Source organism: Microtus pennsylvanicus, chromosome 5 (assembly GCF_037038515.1).
Source record: "Microtus pennsylvanicus isolate mMicPen1 chromosome 5, mMicPen1.hap1, whole genome shotgun sequence".
Classification (NCBI taxonomy): Eukaryota; Metazoa; Chordata; class Mammalia; order Rodentia; family Cricetidae; genus Microtus; species Microtus pennsylvanicus.
This window is the reverse complement of record NC_134583.1, coordinates 85616928-85639950: the sequence shown is the minus strand read 5'-3', so window position 1 is coordinate 85639950 and position 23023 is coordinate 85616928. Positions and strand designations below refer to the sequence as shown.

General features: G+C 51.0%; 1 protein-coding gene across 9 annotated transcripts in view; it reads left to right on the top strand.

Moving 5' to 3' along the window:
- The window catches only part of Ano1 (anoctamin 1), a 150082-nt gene extending 131085 nt beyond the window's left edge, over positions 1-18997 (top strand). For 7 of the 9 annotated variants that reach the window (XM_075972928.1, XM_075972926.1, XM_075972925.1 and 4 more), the window contains 5 exons: positions 1601-1753; positions 8105-8157; positions 9644-9828; positions 13898-14003; positions 17338-17742. In XM_075972928.1, coding sequence (XP_075829043.1) covers positions 1601-1753; positions 8105-8157; positions 9644-9828; positions 13898-14003; positions 17338-17604 — 764 coding nt within the window. In that variant the 3' untranslated portion in view covers positions 17605-17742. Of the gene's footprint in view, positions 1-1600; positions 1754-8104; positions 8158-9643; positions 9829-13897; positions 14004-17337 lie in introns of all 9 variants that reach the window. The other 2 variants (XM_075972929.1, XM_075972932.1) reach the window with 1 other exon arrangement.
- The last annotated feature ends 4026 nt before the right edge of the window (positions 18998-23023 follow it).

The following is a 23023-nucleotide window of genomic DNA, read 5'->3' as shown; positions in this document are numbered from 1 at the left end:
AGTGGAAAAACCAAGGCTGGGACTGTAGCTCCGATGGTAGGGTGCTTGCTTAGTATGCACAAGGCCCTGGGTTCAATCCCCAGAAGAAACCAGACTTGGTAGTACAGGCCTGTACTGTAATCCCAGCACTTGGGAAGGGGAGACAGGAGAGTCAGAAGTTCAAGGTCATCTTTGGCTGCATAGTTAATTGGAGACCTTGTGCCAAATTACTTTAAATTGGCAACCCTGAGCCTGGACCTCAGCAGCCATGGACCATGCATGCAACCATGCTCATGGCTCATGGCTGGTCTTGTTCCACCCTAACCTCCCAGCACCTCCAGATCTCAGCAGAGGCACCCCACCCTGCTGCCTCATACTTCCGGGCCAATGAGAGTTCACCAAGACCTCTTGGGAAACAGTTCTCACAGCCTCCTGCCCTGCTCGCCCTGGTAACAATGGCCGTACTCAGCCAGCTGAGCACAGGGTGACATTCTGCAGCTTCCTTATTTACCCCCTGGCATGAAACACCCTTGGACCGGGTCCTGCCATACAGCTCCTGGACCAGCTTTCCGACTCGTCTCTCTGGTGACCTTTTCCTGACCTGTTTTGACTCAGGTTGTCTGTAGCTTCCAGGGCTGAAGAAGCCCAGAGCTGGTGACCAGCAGCATGAAGCCTGGAAACAGAAGGCTGGGGAATCCTTGGAGGAAAGATGTCCTCCTGCTCTCGTAGCCCAATGGAAGAGGACAGGAGGGACCCTTGAGACACAGTACCAGAGACAGACCTTCCTGACCCGAGGGAACCTCTGACCATGGGAGATTTGGTTGGCCTCGGGGAGGGGACAGGCCAGGCCATGAGCTCACTGTGATCTACCTATGAGCAGAGATTTCATAAGGTCAGACCTGTGACCCTCGTGTACACCTGTGACTCTTGAGTCACACGAGGGGGAGCATAAACAGAACACGTTTATAGACACATGTGGAGCTGGGGAGATGGCTCCGTATGTGACATACTTTCTGCACACATGAAGACTTGAGTTCAATCCCCAAGACACTCATAAAAAGCTGAGGGTAGTGGTATGCTTGTAATTGCAGCACTGGGGAAGTAGAAACAGGGGCTCCCTGGGCAGTCAGTCAGCCTAATCTGTGAGCCCAAAGTTCCAGTGAAAGATCCTACACACACACACACACACACACACACACACACACACACACACACACACACACACAAGGTGGTTGGTACCTAAGAACCAAAATTCACAACATCTTCTGGTCTTCCATGCACACTCATGCACATGTGCACATACATTCACAGTCACACATAACAAAGATAAATAAATAATCCAGACACGACGGCATACTGCCATAATCCCAACACTTGGGAGACTGGGGCAGGAAGATTGTCACAAGTTCAAGGTCAGCCATGTTGAATTCCTGACGCTGTGACTTTTGTCTTCAGTCCCCTGGATATTGTCCAAGGTGGTAGTGGCTCTCTCCAGAGGACTCCTCATGCACCTGCTGGCAGATTCACACAGGAGGGCTCCACAAGACAGGACACTAGGCAGTCATGCTGGGGGCAGGGTGGCACGTGACTGCGTCGCTGACAGTGCTTGCTCTTCCTACAGTCATTCAGTTCGGCTTTGTTACCCTGTTCGTTGCATCCTTCCCTCTGGCTCCACTGTTTGCCCTGCTAAACAACATCATCGAGATCCGCCTGGATGCCAAGAAGTTTGTCACTGAGCTACGGAGGCCAGTAGCCATCAGAGCCAAAGACATTGGTAAGTGAGCTAAAAAATGGGTCCAGCACACATGATACGAGCAGGAAACAGCTACTCTTGAGAAGCCACTGGGGTCCAGACAACTGTTCCCTACAAGGGCTTTCCCACGACCTTCCCAAGTGATTGTCTTGAGTCAGCTAGCAGTGATGCGGGACTGTCTGTCTCGTCCGTCTACTGTTAGAGGTCTCCCAAATGTGTTCAACCTTTTGGTTTTGTGATATGACATTGTTATCTACAAAGCTCATGCCGCAGAACAGCGCAACCGAGTAACAAAAAGAAAATCATAAAAAGCTCAAAAGGGGCCGAGCGGTGGTGGCGCACACCTGTAATCCCAGCACTTGGGAGGCAGAGGCCAGGCGGATCTCTGTGAGTTCGAGGCCAGCCTGGTCTACAAAGGGAGTTCCAGGACAGGCTCCAAAGCTACAGAGAAACCCTGTCTCAAAAACCCCAAAAAAATAAATAAATAAAATAAAAATAAAAAGCTCAAAAGTCACATTTTAAGTAAGTTCATAGTGATTCTCCTGAGGTGCGTCAGACACACATGAGGTGCTATTTTTCCTCCAGGCTTATTATCAACACCTCATCCCCCATCCCTCAACACCAGGATGGCCCCAGAACTAAGAGGTAGACCAGTGGGGACAGAGCATGAGCTTCTCATCAAGTCCCTCCCACCACTGGAGCGCTACAGCACGCAGTGCTCATGGGAAGAGGTAGTTGGGGCTGGAGAGAGTATGCAGCAGTTAAGAGCACTGGCTGCTCTCACAGAGGACCCAGTTCAGTTCCTAGTCCTCATGTTGGGCAGCTCACAGATGCCTGTAACTTAAACTCCAGAAGATCCAGTGCCGCCTTCTGGTTTACAAGGGCACCTAAACACACACACACACACAACCTTAAACAAAACGTTTTTGAAGAGAGAGGGTGCTGAGGAAGTACGGTTATGTTATTGGATGACTTGCCCTTGAGGTTCAAGGCCAGGATGAAACTCAGCATGGGACTGTGAACCCTGAGTCGCTTGGCTGTGTATCGTACATGGAGGAGGGGGATGGGGAGTGGTACACACAATGCTGTCACAGTCCACAGTGTCAAAGGAAAAGCACATATCCCCTTGGTAGTGAGTGACCTGTCATCAGAGGCAGTTAAGGAGAGACACTGGATGTATTCAGGAAGAGGAGAGGACATGGAAGATGGAGTTGACAGAACTCCAGATGCCATTCATACCTCAGCCAGAGCCAGCAAGGACAGTGTCCCTCTTCTAAGCTGGAGCCCACTGTCCTTTAATCCAGCTCCTGATGAATACAGTCTTAGTGAGAAAGACATCTTTATGCTGATGCTTGGAATAAGCAAATAGCAAATCATGTAAGGGAAGCCATTGGCCACCTTCCCATATAGATTATATTCCCCGATGATGGGGGTCTGTAAGGAGTGGCATTGAATTTTTTGTTTGTTGGTTTGGGTTTTGGGGTTGTTTGTTTGTTTGTTTGTTTGTTTGTTTGTTGTTGGGTTTTTTTTGGACATGGGGTTTCTCTTTGTAGCCCTAACTTCCTGGAACTCATTTTGCAGACCAGGCTAGCCTCAAACCCAGAGATCCACCTGCCTCAGGATCCCAGGTGCTGGAATTAAAGGTGTGTGCCAGTGGTGTTGACTTTTCTAAGACCTTCCCCAGGCCCCTAGACATCCAGTTCATTCTATGGGGAATCCTTGGGTAGTACCACCCACCCCTATGGCAACCCTCAGATTGCACCGGCTACTCCATATTCTCTCCTGCTTTTGTTAGTGTCTCTGCCAGGCTGGGTGCTCTTTGGGCCATCACTTGGCTTCTGGTCAACCCCTACCATGGATGACCACATCCTTCAGCCTTCCAGCTGCCTCTGAGAAGGTGGCTCAAGCTTCTCTATCACCTTGTGGTCTTTTACAGTGAGCCGGATGAAGTTGCCATGGTAACAATGTAGCACATCAACTATGGTGACTTCATCTTTGTGGTTCTGTAGCCTAACTTACATCTATGCTACGAGGCCTGTACACGTATAGACACACACACACATACCACAGAGAGAGAGAGAGAGAGAGAGAGAGAGAGAGAGAGAGAGAGAGAGAGAGAGAGAGAAACACTTGAGAGTGAGTGACCTGGAAACATGGGTGCTGGGTGAAGAAGAAGTCAGAGCCAAGACTCATGTGTGAGGTTCTTGTGCTGTGCTTGGACACTGTGGTTTCCTGATGTCACCTCCTACCCAAGCAACTCAGACAAAGGAAACAGACAGACACCCAAATGGGTCTCCCTGGGTTCTGCCCACAGACGTACAATCATTGAAAGTCCCTGGACAAACTGACCCTTCCAGCCTCCAGTGTCTCTACTCTGCCCCCATTGTGGTCATGGAGTAAGCCACACCCAGGTATGGCCAGGCTGGTGACCCCAGAGGTGCAAGAGACATTCAGGAGCTCTTGGCTTGCCACAGCTTTAGGGACACAAGGATCCTCAGTGGAAGGCCAAATCTACGCATTTTTTTCTTTTTACTTTTACAAATGCAAAAGCTGTTCCCCAGAGGGCTGATGGAGAATGAGCCCTGGGCCGTGTCTGGACTGTATCTGAGCTGCAGGATGGACACCCCACATCCTTCTCTAAGACAAACCCAGAGATGTGTTCAATACAAACTTTTGGAACTTTCCACCTATTGGGCCCTTGGAGGAAGCTCAGAGGAAGTCTGGGCAGAGTCTAGGTCCCACTGCCCAAAGAACCAGAGTCCTCCATCTCCTCAATGAACAGATGGTCAACTTTGAAAGCCCTGTACTGAATGCCAGAGGCCCAAAGGGAACCTGGGTGATTTTTTAGAAACCCTAAAGTTCACTGTCTCATTGCTGGAAAGAAAAGCAAATAGCCACATTGTTCCCCATTGGTCCTCACAAGTGCCCAGTGGCATCCCCAGTAGGTATGTCATTGGTGAATTTTGTTTCTGAACAGAGGCTAGCTAGCCCTAGAGGATGTCCTCTTAAAACCTTGCAAGCCCACCAGAGTGAACAGGGTACTATGGGTGGCCTCCTAGGGCCTGCTGTCATCCCCGCCCCCACGGAGTGTCCTCTGAGTCCTCGCTCCAGGCTCCTTGCTTTTTTCCCAGGCCTCACGGATCAGCGGCTGCTTCCTGGTTCCTGCCCATTTGGTTGGAGGCGTGATCTGCCTTTCACATGCTTGTTTGTGGCCTCCTGAGCTGTAACCTTTTGCTCAAAGGGGCTTTTGTCTTCCTCCTCTGATCCGTGCAGAGCCTCTGGGCCAGCGTTCCCAGGGGACAGGAGACCCAGTGGCGCCAGTGGCCTGCACCCCCACAGACCCTGGCTAGCGGCAGCTGTGCTCCAGACTGCAGGAGCCTTTATCACACGGCCTCTTAGGTGGAAGTCTCTGGGTGGGGGGGGGCACACATCGACGATGAAGAGGACCCCAGAATCCAAGTCTTCAGGCAGGAAGGACTCCCTGCACTGTACTGCATGCAGTGAGAAGCTCTAGTCACCTGCCTCAGCACTGAGTGGATGCCATGTTCTCGTGGAACATCTGGTCTGACCAGCATGCTTCCTTGCCAAGCTATTGGAAATGGGTTTTAACGTCATAGGGAGTGGTGGAGGAAGAGGAAGAGGAGGATGAGGAGAGGAAGAAGGAGAAAAAGAAGAACCACACGAGATGGTACACACCTGTAACCCAGCACTCAGAAGGTGGAAGCAAGAAGAGGATTGGAAGTTCAAGGTCACTCTGGGCTCCTCATCTCAAGTTCAAAGTAGCTTGGGCTATGTGAAATTCTGTCTCCAGAAATAATAAATAAAGTAAAAATAGACTTTAGCCAGTTGCTCTGGCACGTTTTTGATCCCAGCAGGAAACAGAGGCAGGTGGATCTCTGAGTCCCAGGCCAGCTAAGGCTACACAGTGAAACCCTGTCTAAAAAAATCAAATAAAGAGAAGGGAGGGTAAGATCATTCCAACTGGAGTTTGCAAAATTATCAGTCACCCAGCAATCCTATTCCTGCTTTAGACCCTGGAAAATTAAAAACTAATGTTCAAATAAAAACTTGTCTATAGACAGGGCATAGTTGTACTTGGAAATCCAAGCACTCAGGAGGGTGAGGCAGGAGGATTTCTGCATGTTTGAGCTCAGCCAAGGCTACAAAATGAGTTTCTGGCCAGAACTTGAGTTATAGAATAAGACCCTGTCTCAAAAGTAAATGTATTTATTAAATTAATAGACAAAGTAGGCTTCACTGCGAGTTTGCCAGTTGTGGCGAACAACAGCGGTGGGTATTGAATGCAGTGAAGTAAGGTGGAGCCCACCCTGAACTTCACCTTCGCTTGGCTAGGGATTTGGCCTCAATAGAATGCTTGCCTGCCCTGCACAAAGCCCTGGGTTTGGTCTGCAGCACCACATGGCTCAAACACAGTGACACATACCTGTAATCCTAGCGCCCCGGAAGGTAGAAGAAGGAAGATGAAGGAGTTCAAAACCATCCTTGGCTCATAGTGAATTTGAAGCTAGTCTGAACCACATGAGACGCTGTCTTAGAAAGGAAGAAAAGAAGGAAGGAAAAGAAAAGATAAAAGAAAGAAAAATAAAGCAAAGAGCTAAAGCATCAAGAAGCATCTGGTGGTTCCAAGAGGTGTGGCATCAGGGACTCCCCTGTATGTAGAAAACAGGTATGGTCAGCTGACCTGCAGGAGCCTCCACCATCAGCCACAGGATCTCTATAGGAAGCCCATCTCACACAAGTGGCTTCTGTCTCCGGCTGTGGTTCAGGAGATGGAACTCTGGTCATCCAGCTTGGGCAAAGGAGCTTTTGCCTGCTGGACCGTCTCGCCAGCCTCAACAGTCTCCAGGAGTCTGCAGCCGGCAGGGCCTGCCCTTAGTATCCTCTGCTCTGGTTTTATCTGAAAAGGCTTTATGCATTTCTGCAGCCACTCAACAAACACCTAATAGGTCAATGCAGCGAGGCTCTGGAGACAAGTGATGCATGAACCACAGCTAGCTCTCAGTCTACTGCAGAGCTCTCAGCTCCTGAAACACGACATAAGAGGCCAGGTGTGAAGTGCTGCCACCGGTGACTAGAATGTTGGTGACCACCTCACAAGGATTCTCTCCCCTCCTAGTGCCCTTGCTGGCTCCCTCGTGCCTATGACATTTTCAGTACACGGGATCACCTGTCTGCTTACTACTTTGGCTAGCAGGAAGGTAGACAGAACCACCACCTTCCCAGGAAGCACCAGGTAGATGTGTGTGAACATCTCACCTCAGAGTAGACTGTCACTTACTAGGGGCAGGAATGTGGGGTGGTTCTTTCTGAGACTTCCCACCTGGTGGCTATGCATGGGTGTCTCATTGCCGTGGTGGGGGCTGTTTTATCCTGGCTGGGGCAGGAGGACTTATCAAATTCATGTGCATTGTTATAGCCTTGGCCGCTGGTCAAACCATGATTCCCAGATTCCGGGATGCCCAGGACTGAACACCTGTTGGCCTCGTGGGCCACCAGTGTGAAGCTCTAAAATGAGAGCTCGGAAGCTTGTCCCACTGCTTCTAGATGGGGAGGACATGTGGCACCTGGCCATACACCACACGTGGAACAAAACACCTGACATAGTTTCCCCAAGAGTGGAGACAGTAGGATCTTCTTTATGAGAAGCCATAGACCTGGCTCAAGACTGGAAGCCAGATATGGACAGGGCACACTCTTGGCCTAGTGGAGTGCAGTTCAGACAGGCCCCCTGGACACACACCTAGCCTCACGGGTGAGGTTGGGGCTGGGGGTACAGTACATGGGACTCCCTGCAGGAATCTCAGCCTGAAGGCCCCTAACAAGCACGGTACCTCCTTCCTGAATCTTGTTCCTTCTCCTTTCCATTGGAAGATGGCTGAGGAGCAAGGTCCCACCACGCTGGGAATAAGCCTTCTGCCCGTCTGGAATCATAGTAGTGGAAGCCAGGTCCTGTCCTGGCATGATGGTTGGCTTGAACACTGCTAAGCATCACCCCCGAAGCAAGAGCCCAACCTCGACAGTCAGGGTGCCCTAGCCAGAGGTCAAGTCATGGGCTGTAGGAAAGGGATCTTCCTGCACTGAGCACCTCTAGACAGGTTTACAGGGAAGGTCCAGGGCGACTAAGGACCAGGGTGTCTAGGTTGTGGAAACTCATAGATAACCCATAATGTGACATGGTAACAGTGCAGCCGGGGCATTGTGTTCCCTAGGCTCCTCCTGTGCCTTCCCCAGCATTGCGGGGGTGGCCCTCTTGCTGCCCCAGTTCTTGCAAGGTTGGGCCCACCCAGGCACTGCCTGGGCACCACAAACCGTACACCAGTCCACAGGCGATCCCATCTGCTTCTCCCCTAGGCATCTGGTACAACATTCTCAGAGGCGTCGGGAAGCTGGCTGTCATCATTAATGTAAGTGATGGGAGTGGGAATCCTGGCGGGGCAGTGAGGCCACGGGGCTGTTGGTGTCTCTCTTTAGAAACTTCCCTTGAGGACTAGGGCTGGAGCTCAATAGGTTGCATGCTCGTCTAGCATGCACGAGGCCCGAGTTTTATCCCCAGCATTGAATAAACCAGGTGTGGTGGAGCGTACCTGTTCTTCCAGCACTCGGGTACAGGGAGGCAGGAGGATCTGAAGTTCAAGGTCACCCTTAATACCATAAAGAGTTCAGGGCCAGCCTAGGATACTTAAGACACTGTCTATAAACAAACAAAGAAACAAAAGCCCGTTTGAAATGTAGCTGGAAAGCGAGAGGAAGCTAGCACCCCTGTCTCTATCAAGCCTGGTGTCACACCCTTAGCTTCCTTCCCAGCTCATAATCATGTCTTCCCAGCACACAGTATGGCTCCCATTAGTCTTTCCTGGCCTTAGGTCAGGAGTGGGATAACCCTTGGCCACTGTGGTCCCCACAGGCTCCATATTGCTGCAGCAAAGCCCAAGGCTCACTCAGAGGCACAGGAACCCCAGGTGGACATGCAGCATCACAGCTGTGTGCCCTAACCTTCTGCCTCTCCATACACTGACTGAGCCCCTGTGTGCAGACACAGCACCCATGGGAAGCAGGGGTAGCTCCCAGAACAGTGCAGGCCCAGGGTGTCCAATGCAGGAACACCTGGGATCCAGGTCCCGCTAGGCATAGGGGTGATATTCAAGCCACTAGGAGCCACACTGTCCTTCCCTAGCGCCAAATGCCTACTTCTCCAGTTGAGGCCTTGAAGCCTCTTGTTAAAGGAACTGAGAAGGACTGACCCTGGCGGAGCAAAAGTAGGGTCCAGAATGAGGGGACCCAGAGTATAGCCTGTGTGCAATGTGTGAAGCCAGGGCACACGTAGGGCATCTCATGAGGACAATGGCAACAACGTTAGATACTCCCAGAATATTCTAAACCTATATTCTTGCCACATACCAAGCCATTAGCCTATACACAGCTGTGGAGGTATAGCCTGGCAAGCCCCATGCTATAGATAACTAAGCCACAGAGAGAGAAGGTGACATACCCAAGGCCACACATCCATCAGAGGCTGTTGGGCTTCAGGCATGAAGTCTGTCATAGAGGTAGGCAAGAACTTCACAGTTTGCAGATTCCTTCTTTGGGCTCCTGAATTTCCCCAGCAAGCCCAGGTTACAGGTAAGGTCTGTGCCCAGTGAGCATGGCCAACCTGTTAAACAAGAACAGGAGGATGGCACAGAGAGCTTGGCACCCAGAGCCACACAGCCTATGAAAGGCAGCCCACTGTCCCTACTGTCCCTCCTGAAGGACAGCTACCATAGCCCATCATGCTCCTGTAAGCTGCGGAAATGAACAGGACCATCCTGACCCTTTGTTCAGTCACGCTATCCTGCCCTGCCCTTCCCTGCCTCGCCCCTGGTCCTCAGCCTCGCTCCTTCTCTCTGGCAGGCCTTTGTGATCTCCTTCACGTCTGACTTCATCCCTCGCCTAGTGTACCTCTACATGTACAGTCAGAACGGGACCATGCACGGCTTCGTCAACCACACACTCTCCTCCTTCAATGTCAGTGACTTCCAGGATGGCACAGCACCCAATGACCCACTGGACCTGGGCTATGAGGTTCAGATCTGCAGGTACTGCTTTCATGTCTCCTCCTGAAGAGAGGCCTTGCAGAGGCAGCTGGGAAAGGCTAGGCAGGAGCCAGGCTTCTTCGGGTGCAAGACTCCAGGAGTACTTACATGCAGTTTGTAAAATGACTGCAGGGGTGGCACACTATATAATCCCACACTAGGAGCCTGAGGCAGGGGATTGCTGTGAGTTTGAGGCCAGCCTGGACTACATGAGATCATGCCTCAAATAGAGTATACTGGTTTGTGGAAACAAAAGATCAGAAGTTCAAGGCTATCCTCAGCTACATATTGAGATTGAGGCTGGCCTGTACTACATCAGATCTTGTCTCATAAAAAAACATAACATGAGCCAGACATGTGGCTTAGCAGTTAAAAGTACCTGTTCTTGCAGAGGACCAGTGTTTGACTCCCAGCACCCACGAAGTGGTTCACAACCATCTGTAACTCCAGTTACAGGGGTTCTGAAGCTCCCCTCTTCTGGCCTCTGTGTGGTACACACACATACATATATTCAGGCAAAACATTCATATACCTAAAATAAGTAAAAATATTTTTTCAAAATTAAAAAGCAGAAAAACAAAAGATATATATGTGTGTATTTGAAGACATACACACACGCGCGCGCACACACACATGCGCATGTATGATGTCCTGTATGGTGGTGCATACCTATAATCCAAACATTCAAGAGGCCAAGGCAGAATGAGGCAAGCCTGGACTACCCCAAACCCTTTCTTTTTTGTTTGTTTATTTGTTTACTTTTATCTGAGACAGGGTTTCTCTGTGTAGCCCTAGCCATCCTGCAACTCACTTTGTAGACCAGGCTGACCTCGATCTCAGAGATCTGCCTGCCTCTGCCTACAGAGTGCTGGGATTCAAGGCAGGTGCCACACTGCCACCACCACCTGGCTGTTTGCTTACTTTTCTGAGACAGTCTCACTATGTAGCCCTGGCTGGCCTAGAACTCTCTATGTTGTCCAGGTAGCCTCAAACTCACAGAGATCTGCCTGCCTCTATCTTCCAAGTCTGAGTCCAAACGCTACGACTTAAAGCCAGACAGCTGGGATTAGAGGTGGACGCTGCCCAGCTGAGGCCCCGTCTTTATTTTTTTATTTTTTATTATTATTTTTTTTTGGTTTTTCGAGACAGGGTTTCTCTGTAGTTTTGGAGCCTGTCCTGGAACTAGCTCTTGTAGACCAGGCTGGTCTTGAACTCACAGAGATCCGCCTGCCTCTGCCTCCCGAGTGCTGGGATTAAAGGCGTGCGCCACCACCGCCCAGCTGCCCCGTCTTTAATAATAAATAAATAACATGTGGTAGTCTGGCGGGAAGGGGCAGAGAGTTCTGGTTTTACACGTGATCTATTCCCCAGAAGCCAACGTTACACCTTAGCTCTTGCTCTGGGGTGGATGTGAGTTATCCCTGAAGATTCCCATGCAGGAAGCTCCTCCTCGGGGTGGCAGAGGGAAGGTGCCTTTAAGAAGCTGGGTCTGACACCGTTATCGCAGTACTGGGGAGATGGAAGCAGGAGGATCAGTGCAAGGCAACCTAGGCTAATGAGACCCTGACTAGATAGATAGATAGATAGATAGATAGATAGATAGATAGATAGATAGATAGATAGATAGATAGATTTGTATCTTTATAAATATATTTGTTATGTTGATATTTATATATGAATAAATAAGTTATAAATAATAAACCTATTTATTCAAGTAGCCTAAGGCTACTATAAGGAAGAAGAACGGGGAAAGAAAAGAAGACATCATTTCTATTTGTTTTGTGCCAGGGTAGAACAGCAGCTATCCTGGGACCTTGTTCAGGGGTGGAGCCTATGGGGACAGGTTTGAGAGGAGACAGTCCAGCATGGTGTTCATCTCTGAAAGCCCTCTCTCTGCACGTCGCCTAGGACAGAAATGCACAGCCCAGGGGACCCTCCCAAGTTGAAAACACAAGTCACTTCAGAAGCTTGTTGCTTCTTCCGACCTCCCCTGCCCAGTAGTCTGCAGAAGACACCAGTCTCAGGACTTCCCAGCCAGGAGAGAGAGGCTAGTCCACCTCTTGCTAGCCAGGGAAAGGGCCAAGTTCAAAGTGGATTTCCTCTGAGTGTCGGTGGCTTTGCTCCCTGTAGAATTGAAACTTTGTTCGTGGAGCTGTTGATTGGGGCTCTGTGTGTGCACCGGCAGAGATGCTGGTCATTCCTAGGGAAGCAATGATGCTCCCTGGTGTGGGGGAGGGCTCCTGATTGGGGAGCAAAGTGTGAGGTGGGGGGGACAGGTGCTCTGCCACCGCTGTTAGGGAACTACCTCAAAATCCAACCTCGCACTGGGCAGCCAGACTACAGGACACTCTGGTGTTGTTGAAAGTACCCCCAGCCGGGACGCCATCAGGTGCTACAGAGTTCGGGAAAATGGAAGTTTAGAGGAAAAGTCACTAAGAGAAAACAGAGAAATCACTGTTGTTTTTCTGCACACTCCTGGCAGAGTGGCAGCAGCAGGCTTAAACGCAGGGAGGCACAGGTAGAGAGTTCTAGGTCAAGCCCGGGAAGCAGATCTCCAAAAACACAGGGCCCAGACCCCATCTATGTCCCTGCTGCTTTGGGCCCATGCAAGCAGAGGCCCTAGTCCCCAGCTCCAGTTCTAGCTGACTCCCACCGCCAGGACCACAATCCTGCGCCTCAGCCTCCTTGAGCTCCCCAGGTACACCAGACACACCCACCACAGCTACCCCCCCCAAAGCTGGAGCCCGACCAAGCCCAGAGAACAGCAGAAGCCGTGAATAGGACCCAGGATTCCTGCAGGCTCCTGTTTATTCCTGTGCTAAAGCAAGCACAGCCCAGGTCAGCCCCATCCACCCCGAGAGACCACATTCTCCTCTCTCCATGGAGGCCAGAAGGGGGCTGACTAGTAAAGCCGGGAATGGGAAGACAATGAATCTAAAGGTCGGCATGGCTGGTGGGGGGTGGTGACTGAAGAGTCGTGAGTGGGCTTTCAGGGATGCGTTGGAGTTTTCCAGGTAACCCAAGGTTTGGAGGGGAAAAGGCAGAACGGACGTGTGTGGTAACACTGGGGGCACAGGCTGTTTGTTCCTATCAGTGACTACACAGCTTCTGCTCAGCACCTGCTACTGTTCCCAGCCAGTCCCATCTGGGGAGCTGGTGGTTCCATGGCAAGCAGGCCCTAGAGACTCCTGTCCAACTCCGTCCCTGAACAAAAGGTTCCATCCGCTGTGTTCTCACCTATGTGCCCTCTGGGGTGGAGTTGGGCACAACTCACAAATGCTTACAACATAAACAAGTGAGGGAATGTTCAGACTGAGGTCCAGAGAGGGCTAGCGAGTGCTTGGGGGACACACAGCAAGTTGTTAGTAAACGTGAGCTGTGCTTCTGGGGCCAAGTACCTCCTCCTGGTGTCCCCTCCCTGGGCGTCAGCTTTTAGTGACCAGCCTGGGACATACCAGTTGCTCTAGAGACTCTGTCGCTAGCTGGGAATTGTGTTATATGACGCATGTATCTCACTGCTGTGGTAAAATACCTGACAAAATCAACTACAGACCAGGCGGTAGTGGCGCACGCCTTTAATACCAACACCCAGGAGGCAGAGGCAGGAGGATCTATGAGTTCGAGGCCAGCCTGGTCTACAGAGCAGGTTCTCAGACAGCTAGAGCTACACAGAGAAACCCTGACTCAAAAGGAAAAACAAAATAAGAACAACAACCTAAGGAAGGAAAGGTCTGTTCTGGTGTTCTGGCTCACAGTGTGAAGCCCCAGTCCATCCTGAGGGAAGGGAAGACATCAGGAGTGGGGACGCCTGGTCACTTCGCATCCACAGACAGGAAGCAGAAAGAGATGGCTGCTGGCTCTCAGCTCATTTTCTCCTGTGCATTCAGTCCAGGACCGCAGCCCATGGAGGGTCCCGCCCACATTCAGGGCGGGTCTTCCCACCTCAGTTAAACCTCTGGTGGAAACACCCTCACACCTACCCAGAGGTCATGGTGCACACATGGAGGGCTCAGCTTCTCTCCAGAGCCCAAGATCCACTTGGCCTGCCCTTGACTCCCCATACCTTTTGCAGGTACAAAGATTACCGTGAGCCTCCGTGGTCAGAACACAAGTATGACATTTCTAAAGACTTCTGGGCTGTCCTGGCCGCCCGACTGGCCTTTGTCATCGTTTTCCAGGTATGTGTGGGTTGGGGACATCTGTCTCTAGAAAGTGGAGGGACAGCACTTGGGAAGTGCCAACAGGAGGGGGAGCTGATCATGGCAGGAGGCAGGTACCTTGATACGTCTTCGGGGACTCTGAGGAGGACACTGAATGAACTGAACCTGAGCAATGATCAGGAGAGTTTCAGGGGACACGCAAGGGAAGGTGGGATTGTGAGAGCAGTGGGCTCCATAGAGCAGACTTGTAGGAAGAAGAGGCCTCTCTGTCCCTGCTTGTCTCCCTCTGTCTCTGTGCCAGGGGCCAGGCAAGTTCAGACTGGATGCAGTGGTTCTCAGATAACACCAGACCCAGGCAGAAGCCCTACTATGGGCTAAATTACACACAAACACACACACACACAAACACACGCACGCGCGCGCGCGCGCAGCACTCCCTAACTGAAGACCCAGACAGGATGTGGAGGGCCAGAAAGGAGTTACTGAAACCCATGTTTGCTGCCAAGGGCCTTGCACATCCCTCTGGCATCACGGAAATCCATGCCAGAATGACAGCAGACTGAACACCCAGCACTGGGGAATTCCGTTCCAGGTCCTCCCTGTTCTGCTGGGAGTGCCTAACTGGGCACTCACCCCTCCGTCAGCCTGTCACTGAAGCAGGTACAGAAGGTATTGGGCTAGGCTTGGGGTAATGCCCTAGCTGGCATTTCTATTGCTGTGAAAAAGACCATGACCAAAACCGACTTGGCGAAAAATTTGTTTGTTACACTCCAACACTGAGGGAAGCCTAGGTAGGAATTCAAACTGGGTGGAACCTGGAGGCAGAAGCTGATACAGAGGCCATGGAGAGGTGCTTGCTGGCTTGCTCCCCATATTTTGCTGGGCTTGTTTCTTCTGTAACCCAGGACCACGTGCCCAGAGATGGCTCCTCCCACGGAGGGCTGGGCCCGTCTACATTTCACAATTATCTATCAAGAAAATGCCCCGTGTGAAGAGATAGTTCAGCAGTTAAGCTGTTCTTCCAAGGGACCTGGGTTCGAGTCCCAGCATCCGTATGGCAGCTCACAACCATCTGTAACTCCAGTCCCAGAGAACCAATCCCCTCTTCTGGCCACCCTGAGCCAGTGATACACTCACATGTGACAGACATACACTCAAGCAAGACACTTAAATACATTAGATAAAATAAGTTAAAAATTTTAAGCTGTGTGATGGTGGCACATGCCTTTAATCCCAGAATTTGGGAGGCAGAGGCAGATGGATCTCTGTGAGTTTGAGTCCAGCCTGGTCTGCAGAGCTAGTTTCAGGATAGCTAGGGCTACACAGAGAAACCCTGTCTCAAACACACACACATATACTTAATTTTTTTACAAAGAGTATCAAAGAATATGATGACCCCCACAGGCTGGTCTACAACCCAGTCTAATGGAGGCCTTTTCTCAGCTGAGGGTCATTGTTCCCAGATGACCCTAGCTTGTGCCGAGTTGACAGAAGACTAGCCAGCACAGACGAGGGCTACTGGGAGAAGCTTAGCACAGTGGTTCTCATCTCCCTGGTGTTGCAGCCCTTTAATGGAGTTCCTCATACTGTGTTGACAACCCCTACACACCATAAAATTATTTCATTGCTACCTCAGGACAATAATTTTGCTACTGTTGGGAATTGTACTGTAAATATCTGATATGCAGGATATCTTATATGTGACCCCACTGAAGGGTTGTGACCCACAGGTCGAGAACCACTGTTCTAAGATAAGGAGACAGCCTAGCAGGCAGGAGAGGGTTTGCACTGGGGACAGCTCTGTCCATCCCAGCAGGCACACACTGCCCCAAACACCAGAACATAATAGGCCCTCATCATCCTGAATGACTGGTCGCTGACTCCCACAGGCAGACTGGGACCAGGGAGACGAGAGGGCAGGGGATCCTTAGCTGTGCCACACAGCTGGGAGCATAGCTCGGACAGTCACCTTTGAACAGAGGTCAATCACTGACGCCCAGGAGCCAACAAATGCAGCCCGAAGGTGTCTGCGAACAAATGATGGTCTTCCATACAGGCTGACTGACTTTCATTTTGTCCCTAAAACATCTGCACTGGCATGGCCAGCGCTCAAGAACCTAGCCGGCCTCGGGCTTCAAGGAGCAGCCCTCAGCTCGCTCCTGGCACTACAGGCCATTGCTGCCTTGACAGTGTTCACTGCAGCCTTGGTGTCATTGCTGTGTGTGATGGCCTGGGAGGTCAGTCACTCTGAAGATCCCGATGGAAGAATCCATCTTTCGGAGCATTTTTTTGCCCACTCAGTCCAGATTCCTCAAGAAAGCCAACACGGAGCAGTGGAGCGCAAGACCCTGCTTCATCCCCAGCGTCTCAAAGAAAAGGGGGGAGAAAGCTCAGGTTTCCAGGGGTTGCACCTCCCTGTCCAGTTTATACCTTCTGAGAAACTGAGGCCTAGAATACTAGGACATGCATGCACAGGGACAAGGAGTAAAGGGGTGGCTTCTGCTACATGAAGCAGGTAGACAGGAGGTAGTGCATAGGTGGGGCACACAGGTAGGGATGTGCAAGTGGGGTACACAGGTGGGGTGCACAGGTGGGGTGCACAGGTGGGGTGCACAGGTGGGGTGCACAGGTGGAGTACACAGGTGGGGTGCACAGGTGGAGTACACAGGTGGGGTGCACAGGTGGGGTTCCCAGGTGGGGTACACAGGTGGGGTTCCTAGGTGGGGTGCACAGGTGGGGTTCCCAAGTGGGGTTCCTAGGTGGGGTGCACAAGTGGAGTGCACAGGTGGGGTGCATAGGTAGAGTGCACAGGTGGGGTTCCTAGGTGGGGTGCATAGGTAGAGTGCACAGGTGGGGTTCCTAGGTGGGGTGCACAGGTAGAGTGCACAGGTAGAATGCACAGGTGGGGTTCCCAGGTGGGGTGCACAAGTGGGGTGTACAGGTGGGGTGCATAGGTAGAGTGCACAGGTGGGGTTCCCAGGTGGGATTCATAGGTGGGGTGCGCAGGTGGGGTTCCCAGGTGGGGTGCACAAGTGGAGTGCACAGGTGGGGTGCATAGGTAGAGTGCACAGGTGGGGTGCATAGGTGGGGTGCACAAGTGGGGTGCACAGGTGGGTGCATAGGTAGAGTGCACAGGTGGGGTGCATAGGTGGGGTGCACAAGTGGGGTGCACAGGTGGGATTCCTAGGTGGGGTGCACAAGTGGGGTGCACAGGTGGGTGCATAGGTAGAGTGCACAGGTGGGGTTCCAAGGTGGGGTACACAAGTGGGGTGCACAGGAGAGGATCATAGGTGGGGTACACAGATAAGGGTGGGCCACTCTGACCCCGTTCCCTTCACATCTCTCCCTGTAGAACCTGGTGATGTTCATGAGTGACTTCGTGGACTGGGTGATCCCCGACATCCCCAAAGACATCAGCCAACAGATCCATAAGGAGAAAGTTCTCATGGTGGAGTTGTTCATGCGTGAGGAGCAGGGCAAGCAACAGCTACTAGACACGTGGATGGAGAAGGATAAACCGAGGGACGTGCCTTGCAACAACCACAGCCCCACAACCCGGCCAGAGGCAGGTGACAGCAGCCCAGCCCCCAGCTACGAGTACCACGGGGGCATGCTGTAGTCACGATGACAGGCCAGCAGGCTTCTGACCATCGCCAAGTGACCACCCGGTTTCCCAGAGCCAGCACTTTCAGCCCCACCAGGGCCTGTGGCTCTTGTCTGCACACGTGGAGGGCCACTCTGATGTGACAGCCATCTTCTTCTTTCTGTTTCTTCTCATTTTTGCACAATGCCATTAAGCAGGGACATTTTTATCTTTAGTATTCAATGCCAAGGATGACTGGTGACAGGGCTGAATGGGGTGAGGGCATGTACCACAGACCCAGGGTGGAGGTCATAGAGCACCCCCACAGTGGTAAGGGGCCAAGGCCCTGAGTCTGCATCCTTTGTCTGAAGGATGCCTTGGGATAGGTACAGAATGGTGTCCAGGAACCTGGTGATATTTTACAGGAGAATGGATGACTTAGACTCAGGTTCCCAAAGATGTCACCTGCTCTAGTTGGACAAGCTGAATGACTCCACTGTCTCTCCTTCTGGGAACTCAGAAGTTCAGACCTAGCTACCCAAACTGTATACGCATGGTGGCTTTGCACTGTGTGCCAGTAACTGAGGGGTCCAGGTGCCCCGGTTGACCAGCACCATTGGTGTCCCTGGCAGGCTCCACATCAGCCACTCGAGGGCCCCTCACACCAAGCTGACACACTCTGTGAGACAAGCTGGGGTGACAGGCAGAGCATCTCTAAGACACCTGCAGGGCTTCCCCAAGCCCCAGGGCCTCCGTGGGTTCCTTTGCCGCTTTTGAGAACACCTATTGGTTTGCGTCTAAAACTCAAGAATGTGGTGGACTGGAGGGATTTTCTTTCTGTAGCTCAAGGTGGAAGGAGTTTATTTCATTAGTTAACCAAATGCTGAGAGAAAATTAGAATATCGTTACTACCAAAGATTTTTTTCAATAAAGGCTTCTATTTTGGTAACACACCTATATTTTCACTCACGGGGACATGAGATTCTTGGCACTTACCCTTGTAATAGCCTCTAAAACAAGCCTCCTGGGCCAGCTTCAGTTTGGGTGCTAACCAGCTGTGCGAGGTCTCTCAGCACTGTAGCCCCAAGTGTCTCGCCCAAGCTGGAAGAGGCAGCTCCCTACACTTGCCTCAGGACAAGGCCGTGAGTCCTGCAGTCGGCAGCTGGGGTCCAAGTCATGGCCCTCAAAGGTTTTCACTGTTGGCTAAAATCGTGAGCGCTGATGCTTCTGTTTTCTCTTGTGCAGTGAGGCGGTTTCCAGTGATCTTTTGTATATAGCTACCATATCCAAAATTAGGTAATTACCAAAAATTCTTTTACAGAAACCATTTTTTAAAAAAAACAAAAACAAAAACAAAACAAAACTGAATGTACACACACCCATAGGAGACTGTGGCTGAGCATTTGTCAAAATAAATTTGAATACACAACCCTGGCCTCTTCTGAGTGCTCTTGTCCCAACCTGTTCTTGTCTTCAAGGTCCCTAATAAGCCCTGTGATTGATACTACAGATTTGAAAACGGCTGGCCTGAGAACATTCGAGACCATTTATTTCCTTTGTGGCAGAAGTGTGGATTGTTCTAGATGATCCTGAGCTGCCAGCTCCCTGTGGTGTGTGCATGAGCTGTGCAAGTATTTGTTTGTGCCTCTGTGTACGTGTGCATGCATGTGTATACTCATGTTGCTCTGTGTGCCTGCATGTGTTTGTGTCGGCATGTGCATGTCTGCATGCACACGTGTATATGCATACCTGTGCATGCACACATGCATTTATGTGTAATTTCATACCTTGTGCCTTGTGTGCTTATGTTTCACTCGATTCCATATGCATGCTTCCGTATGTGAGTATGTTTGTACACACTAAACACAGGCACACGTGTTTGCATTCACTTGTGCATGTACACGTGTGAATCGTGCATTCACAAGTCTGTGTACAGATGTGCTTGTATGTCTGTGTGTGGACATGCATGCTGGATCCCTCTAGGCATGAGACTATGTTTCGGGGGGCGATTACAGTCATCCATCAGCCACCTGTCCCACGGTCTTACATTTAGGACATCACCCAGCACACTAGAATCGGTGTCATACATTGTCCCAAAATTTCATGGGGAGCAACTTTATGGGGACAGTGTTTTCATGTGGGCAAGTGGGGACATTTATTTTAAAATGCTGCTCATATTCACCACGATTTCCTCAAACGAAAACTCTTCTTAACGCCCGAAATGCCAGTTAAATAGTCAGCTCCTTCGCTGTAGCCACAAGCTTAACCTGGCGTCTCCACATCACCTGGTCCTGGAACCTCCTCAGAGCAGCAGCGGCCTCTGGCGCCCCCTACTGTTGGTACTCCCACATACACCCTGTAGAAAACTGCAGCTCCTAGCCAATGGCTCAAGAGCGTTCTGGCTGGACTTGGAAGTGTGCACACCTTTAATTTCAGCACTCAGGAGGCAGAGGCAGGTGGATTTCTGTGGATTCAAGGTCATCCAGAGCTACATAGTGTGACCTTGTCTAAAAAAAAAAAGCAATGGGAAAAACCCCAACTGTCTAAAGCCCCGGAATTCTTTCTTCTCATGTGGAGGATTCAAAGAGGACATACCTGGGGTCAGAGCTGCAGGATCCCTCCTCTGAAGGTCACAGAGAGGACACGCCAGGGTTAAAACTGCAGGTTCCTCCTCTGAAGGTCACAGAGAGGACACGCCAGGGTTAAAACTGCAGGTTCCCTCTGAAGGTCACAGAGAGGACATGCCAGGGTTAAAACTGCAGGATCCTCCTCTGAAGCCCACGAGGATGCAGGATGAGGGTCTAGAGTTTCATTTCATGACCTCCTAACAGAGCCCCCTACAGAACTGACGAAGCCTTTGCAGGTACAGAGCAGACAGGCCCCTTCTCTCTGGATGCCCCTACAGGGGGCGTCTAGTGCTGATCAGAAGATGAACCCCACAGCCACAGAATCCAAATGGAAGCAAGAGATGCTGGCTGCTTCATAAACGGGTGAGGTTGTCCCAAGTTACTACACTGGGTTCAAGCAGTGAGAGCCCAGACACATGAAGGGCTGGAGGGAGGCTGGACAGGAAGAGCATGTGCAAAGGCCCTGAGGTGGCAGTGTGCCTGCTAAGTTCTGAGATGGGGTGACAAGATAACAGGTGGGACTCTCTGGCTTCATGGAGACTGAACATGGTGGCCAGGGCCGTAGGGAGGGGAGAATGTAGCACATCAGCGATATTTGGTTGACACTAGCGATTCATGCAATGTTTGAGGGAAAACTATTAAATGGGACACCAAAGAGGGTTGTGGGCAGGCACACAATAAGCCTGGCATGAGGCAGAGGGAGAATGGCTAATACTGCCACAGAAGCCTGGGTCCTGTTGACGATAAAGCCAGACACCCAGGGGTGTTATTTTAGGTGAACTGTAGCTGCTTAAAGAGTCGTCCAGCAAGCGGACTGGCAGGCAGACCGTCCCTTCGAACCAGAACGGGGCTCCTAGATTGGACATCTCTACCACTGCAGAGGCTTCAGGGATGGAGCAGGGCAAGGAGGGTCCTAGGTCTGCAGCTTCCTTCTGTTTGTTTGTTAAGATTTTCTGTGATTTTAATTGCACGTTTCTGAATCTGTCTGAATGTGGACCTGTGCACCTTAGTGCAGATAACCTCAGAGGCCAGAAGATGGCATCCAGGTGCCTGGAGTTGGAGTTTTGAGCTATTGTGAGCCTCCTAATGCAGGTGCTGTGGATTGATCTCAGGTCCTCTGCAAGAGCAGCAAGTGCTCCTAATCACTGAGCCATCTCTCCAGCCGCCTAAGGTTCTACTCGGTACACAATGAGTCATGTCAGGCCTCAGGGATGGTTTGTGGGCTCTACAGTTTACAAAGGTGGGGCCTGCTGTGAGTAGAAGGCAGCTCCAGTTGACCCACTCCACAGGTTCACTCCTTGCTTGTTTTTAAAAATTACCTATATAGGCCGGGCACATGCCTTTAATCCCAGCACTCGGGAGGCAGAGGCAGGCTGATCTCTGTGAGTTCGAGGCCAGCCTGGTCTAGAAGAGCTAGTTCTAGGACAGGAACCAAAAAGCTACGGAGAAACCCTGTCTCGAAAATAAAAAAAAAAAAACCTACATAAAAAGCCTTGGAAATCTGCACTTAAATGTCCAGATTTGCCCAGGCCTGGTGGTGCATGCCTGTAAACCCAGCACTTGGGTAGGACACGCTAGGTCTCTGAAGCAGAACACTATGGTTAATCTGAAGCCTCTATCCCCTTCGTGTTCCCAGCTAACCACCCTCTTCATTTTTCTTTTCCTTTTTGTTGTTATTTATTTATCTTTTGATCTAAATTTTTTTTTGTTTTTTTTTTTTCGAGACAGGGTTTCTCTGTGGCTTTGGAGCCTGTCCTGGAACTAGCTCTTGTAGAACAGGCTGGTCTCGAATTCACAGAGATCCGCCTGCCTCTGCCTCCCATGTGCTGGGATTAAAGGCGTGTGCCACCATCGCCCAGCTCTAAATTTTTTTTAATACAATCTTTTCTCATTTTACATAGCTATCCCTGTTCCCAGTCCCTCCCCTCCTCCCGCCCCACCCATTCACTCCTCAGAAAGGGTGAGGCTTCCCATGGGGAGTCAACAAAGTCTGACACATCCCTTTGAGGCAGGACCAAGGCCCTCCCCTCTATATCTAGGCTGAGCAAGGCATTCCTCCAAAGATAATATGTTCCAAGACACCAGTTCAAGTACTATATGGATCCCTCTGGGAAGGGGAAACAGACAAGATCTCCTGAGAAAATTGCGGGGGGAGGGGGAGAGGATGGAAGGGGAGGGGAGAAGGGAAGGGAGGAAGAGAACATGAGGGAACAGAATGTTCAAGAAGAAAGGAGGACAGAGAGGGAGAGAAAGGAAAAAGATCTTGATTGAGGGAGCCATTAAGGGTCTAATGAGAAACATGGCACTGGGAAAATTCCCAGGAATCCACAAGTATGTCCCAGCTAAGATTCTAAGCTATAGTGGAGAGGATACCTAAACTGTCCTTCCCCTGTAATCAGATTGATGACTACCTTAACTGTCATCATAGAACCTTCATTCAGCAACTGATGGAAGCAGATACAGAGATCCACAGCAAAGCACTGGGCCCAGCTCCCAGAGACCAGTTCAAGAGTGGGAGGAGTGATAATATGAGCAAAGGTGTCAAGACCATGATGGTGATACCCACAAGAACAGATGACCTGAGCTAGTGAGAGCTCACTGACTATGGATTGATAGCGGGGGAACCTAAATAGGACCAAACTAGGACCACTGAATGTGGGGGACAGTTGTGAGGCTTGGGCAGTCTGTGGAAACACTGGCAGTGGGGCCAGGATTTATCACTAACCACCCTCTTTACGGACTGCCATGCTCTTAGCCAAGACAGGCACTGCTGGCCTTCTGTTGGTGGCTGCTGCCCTCTGCTGGCAACCTTGGGCTCTGCACCCAGC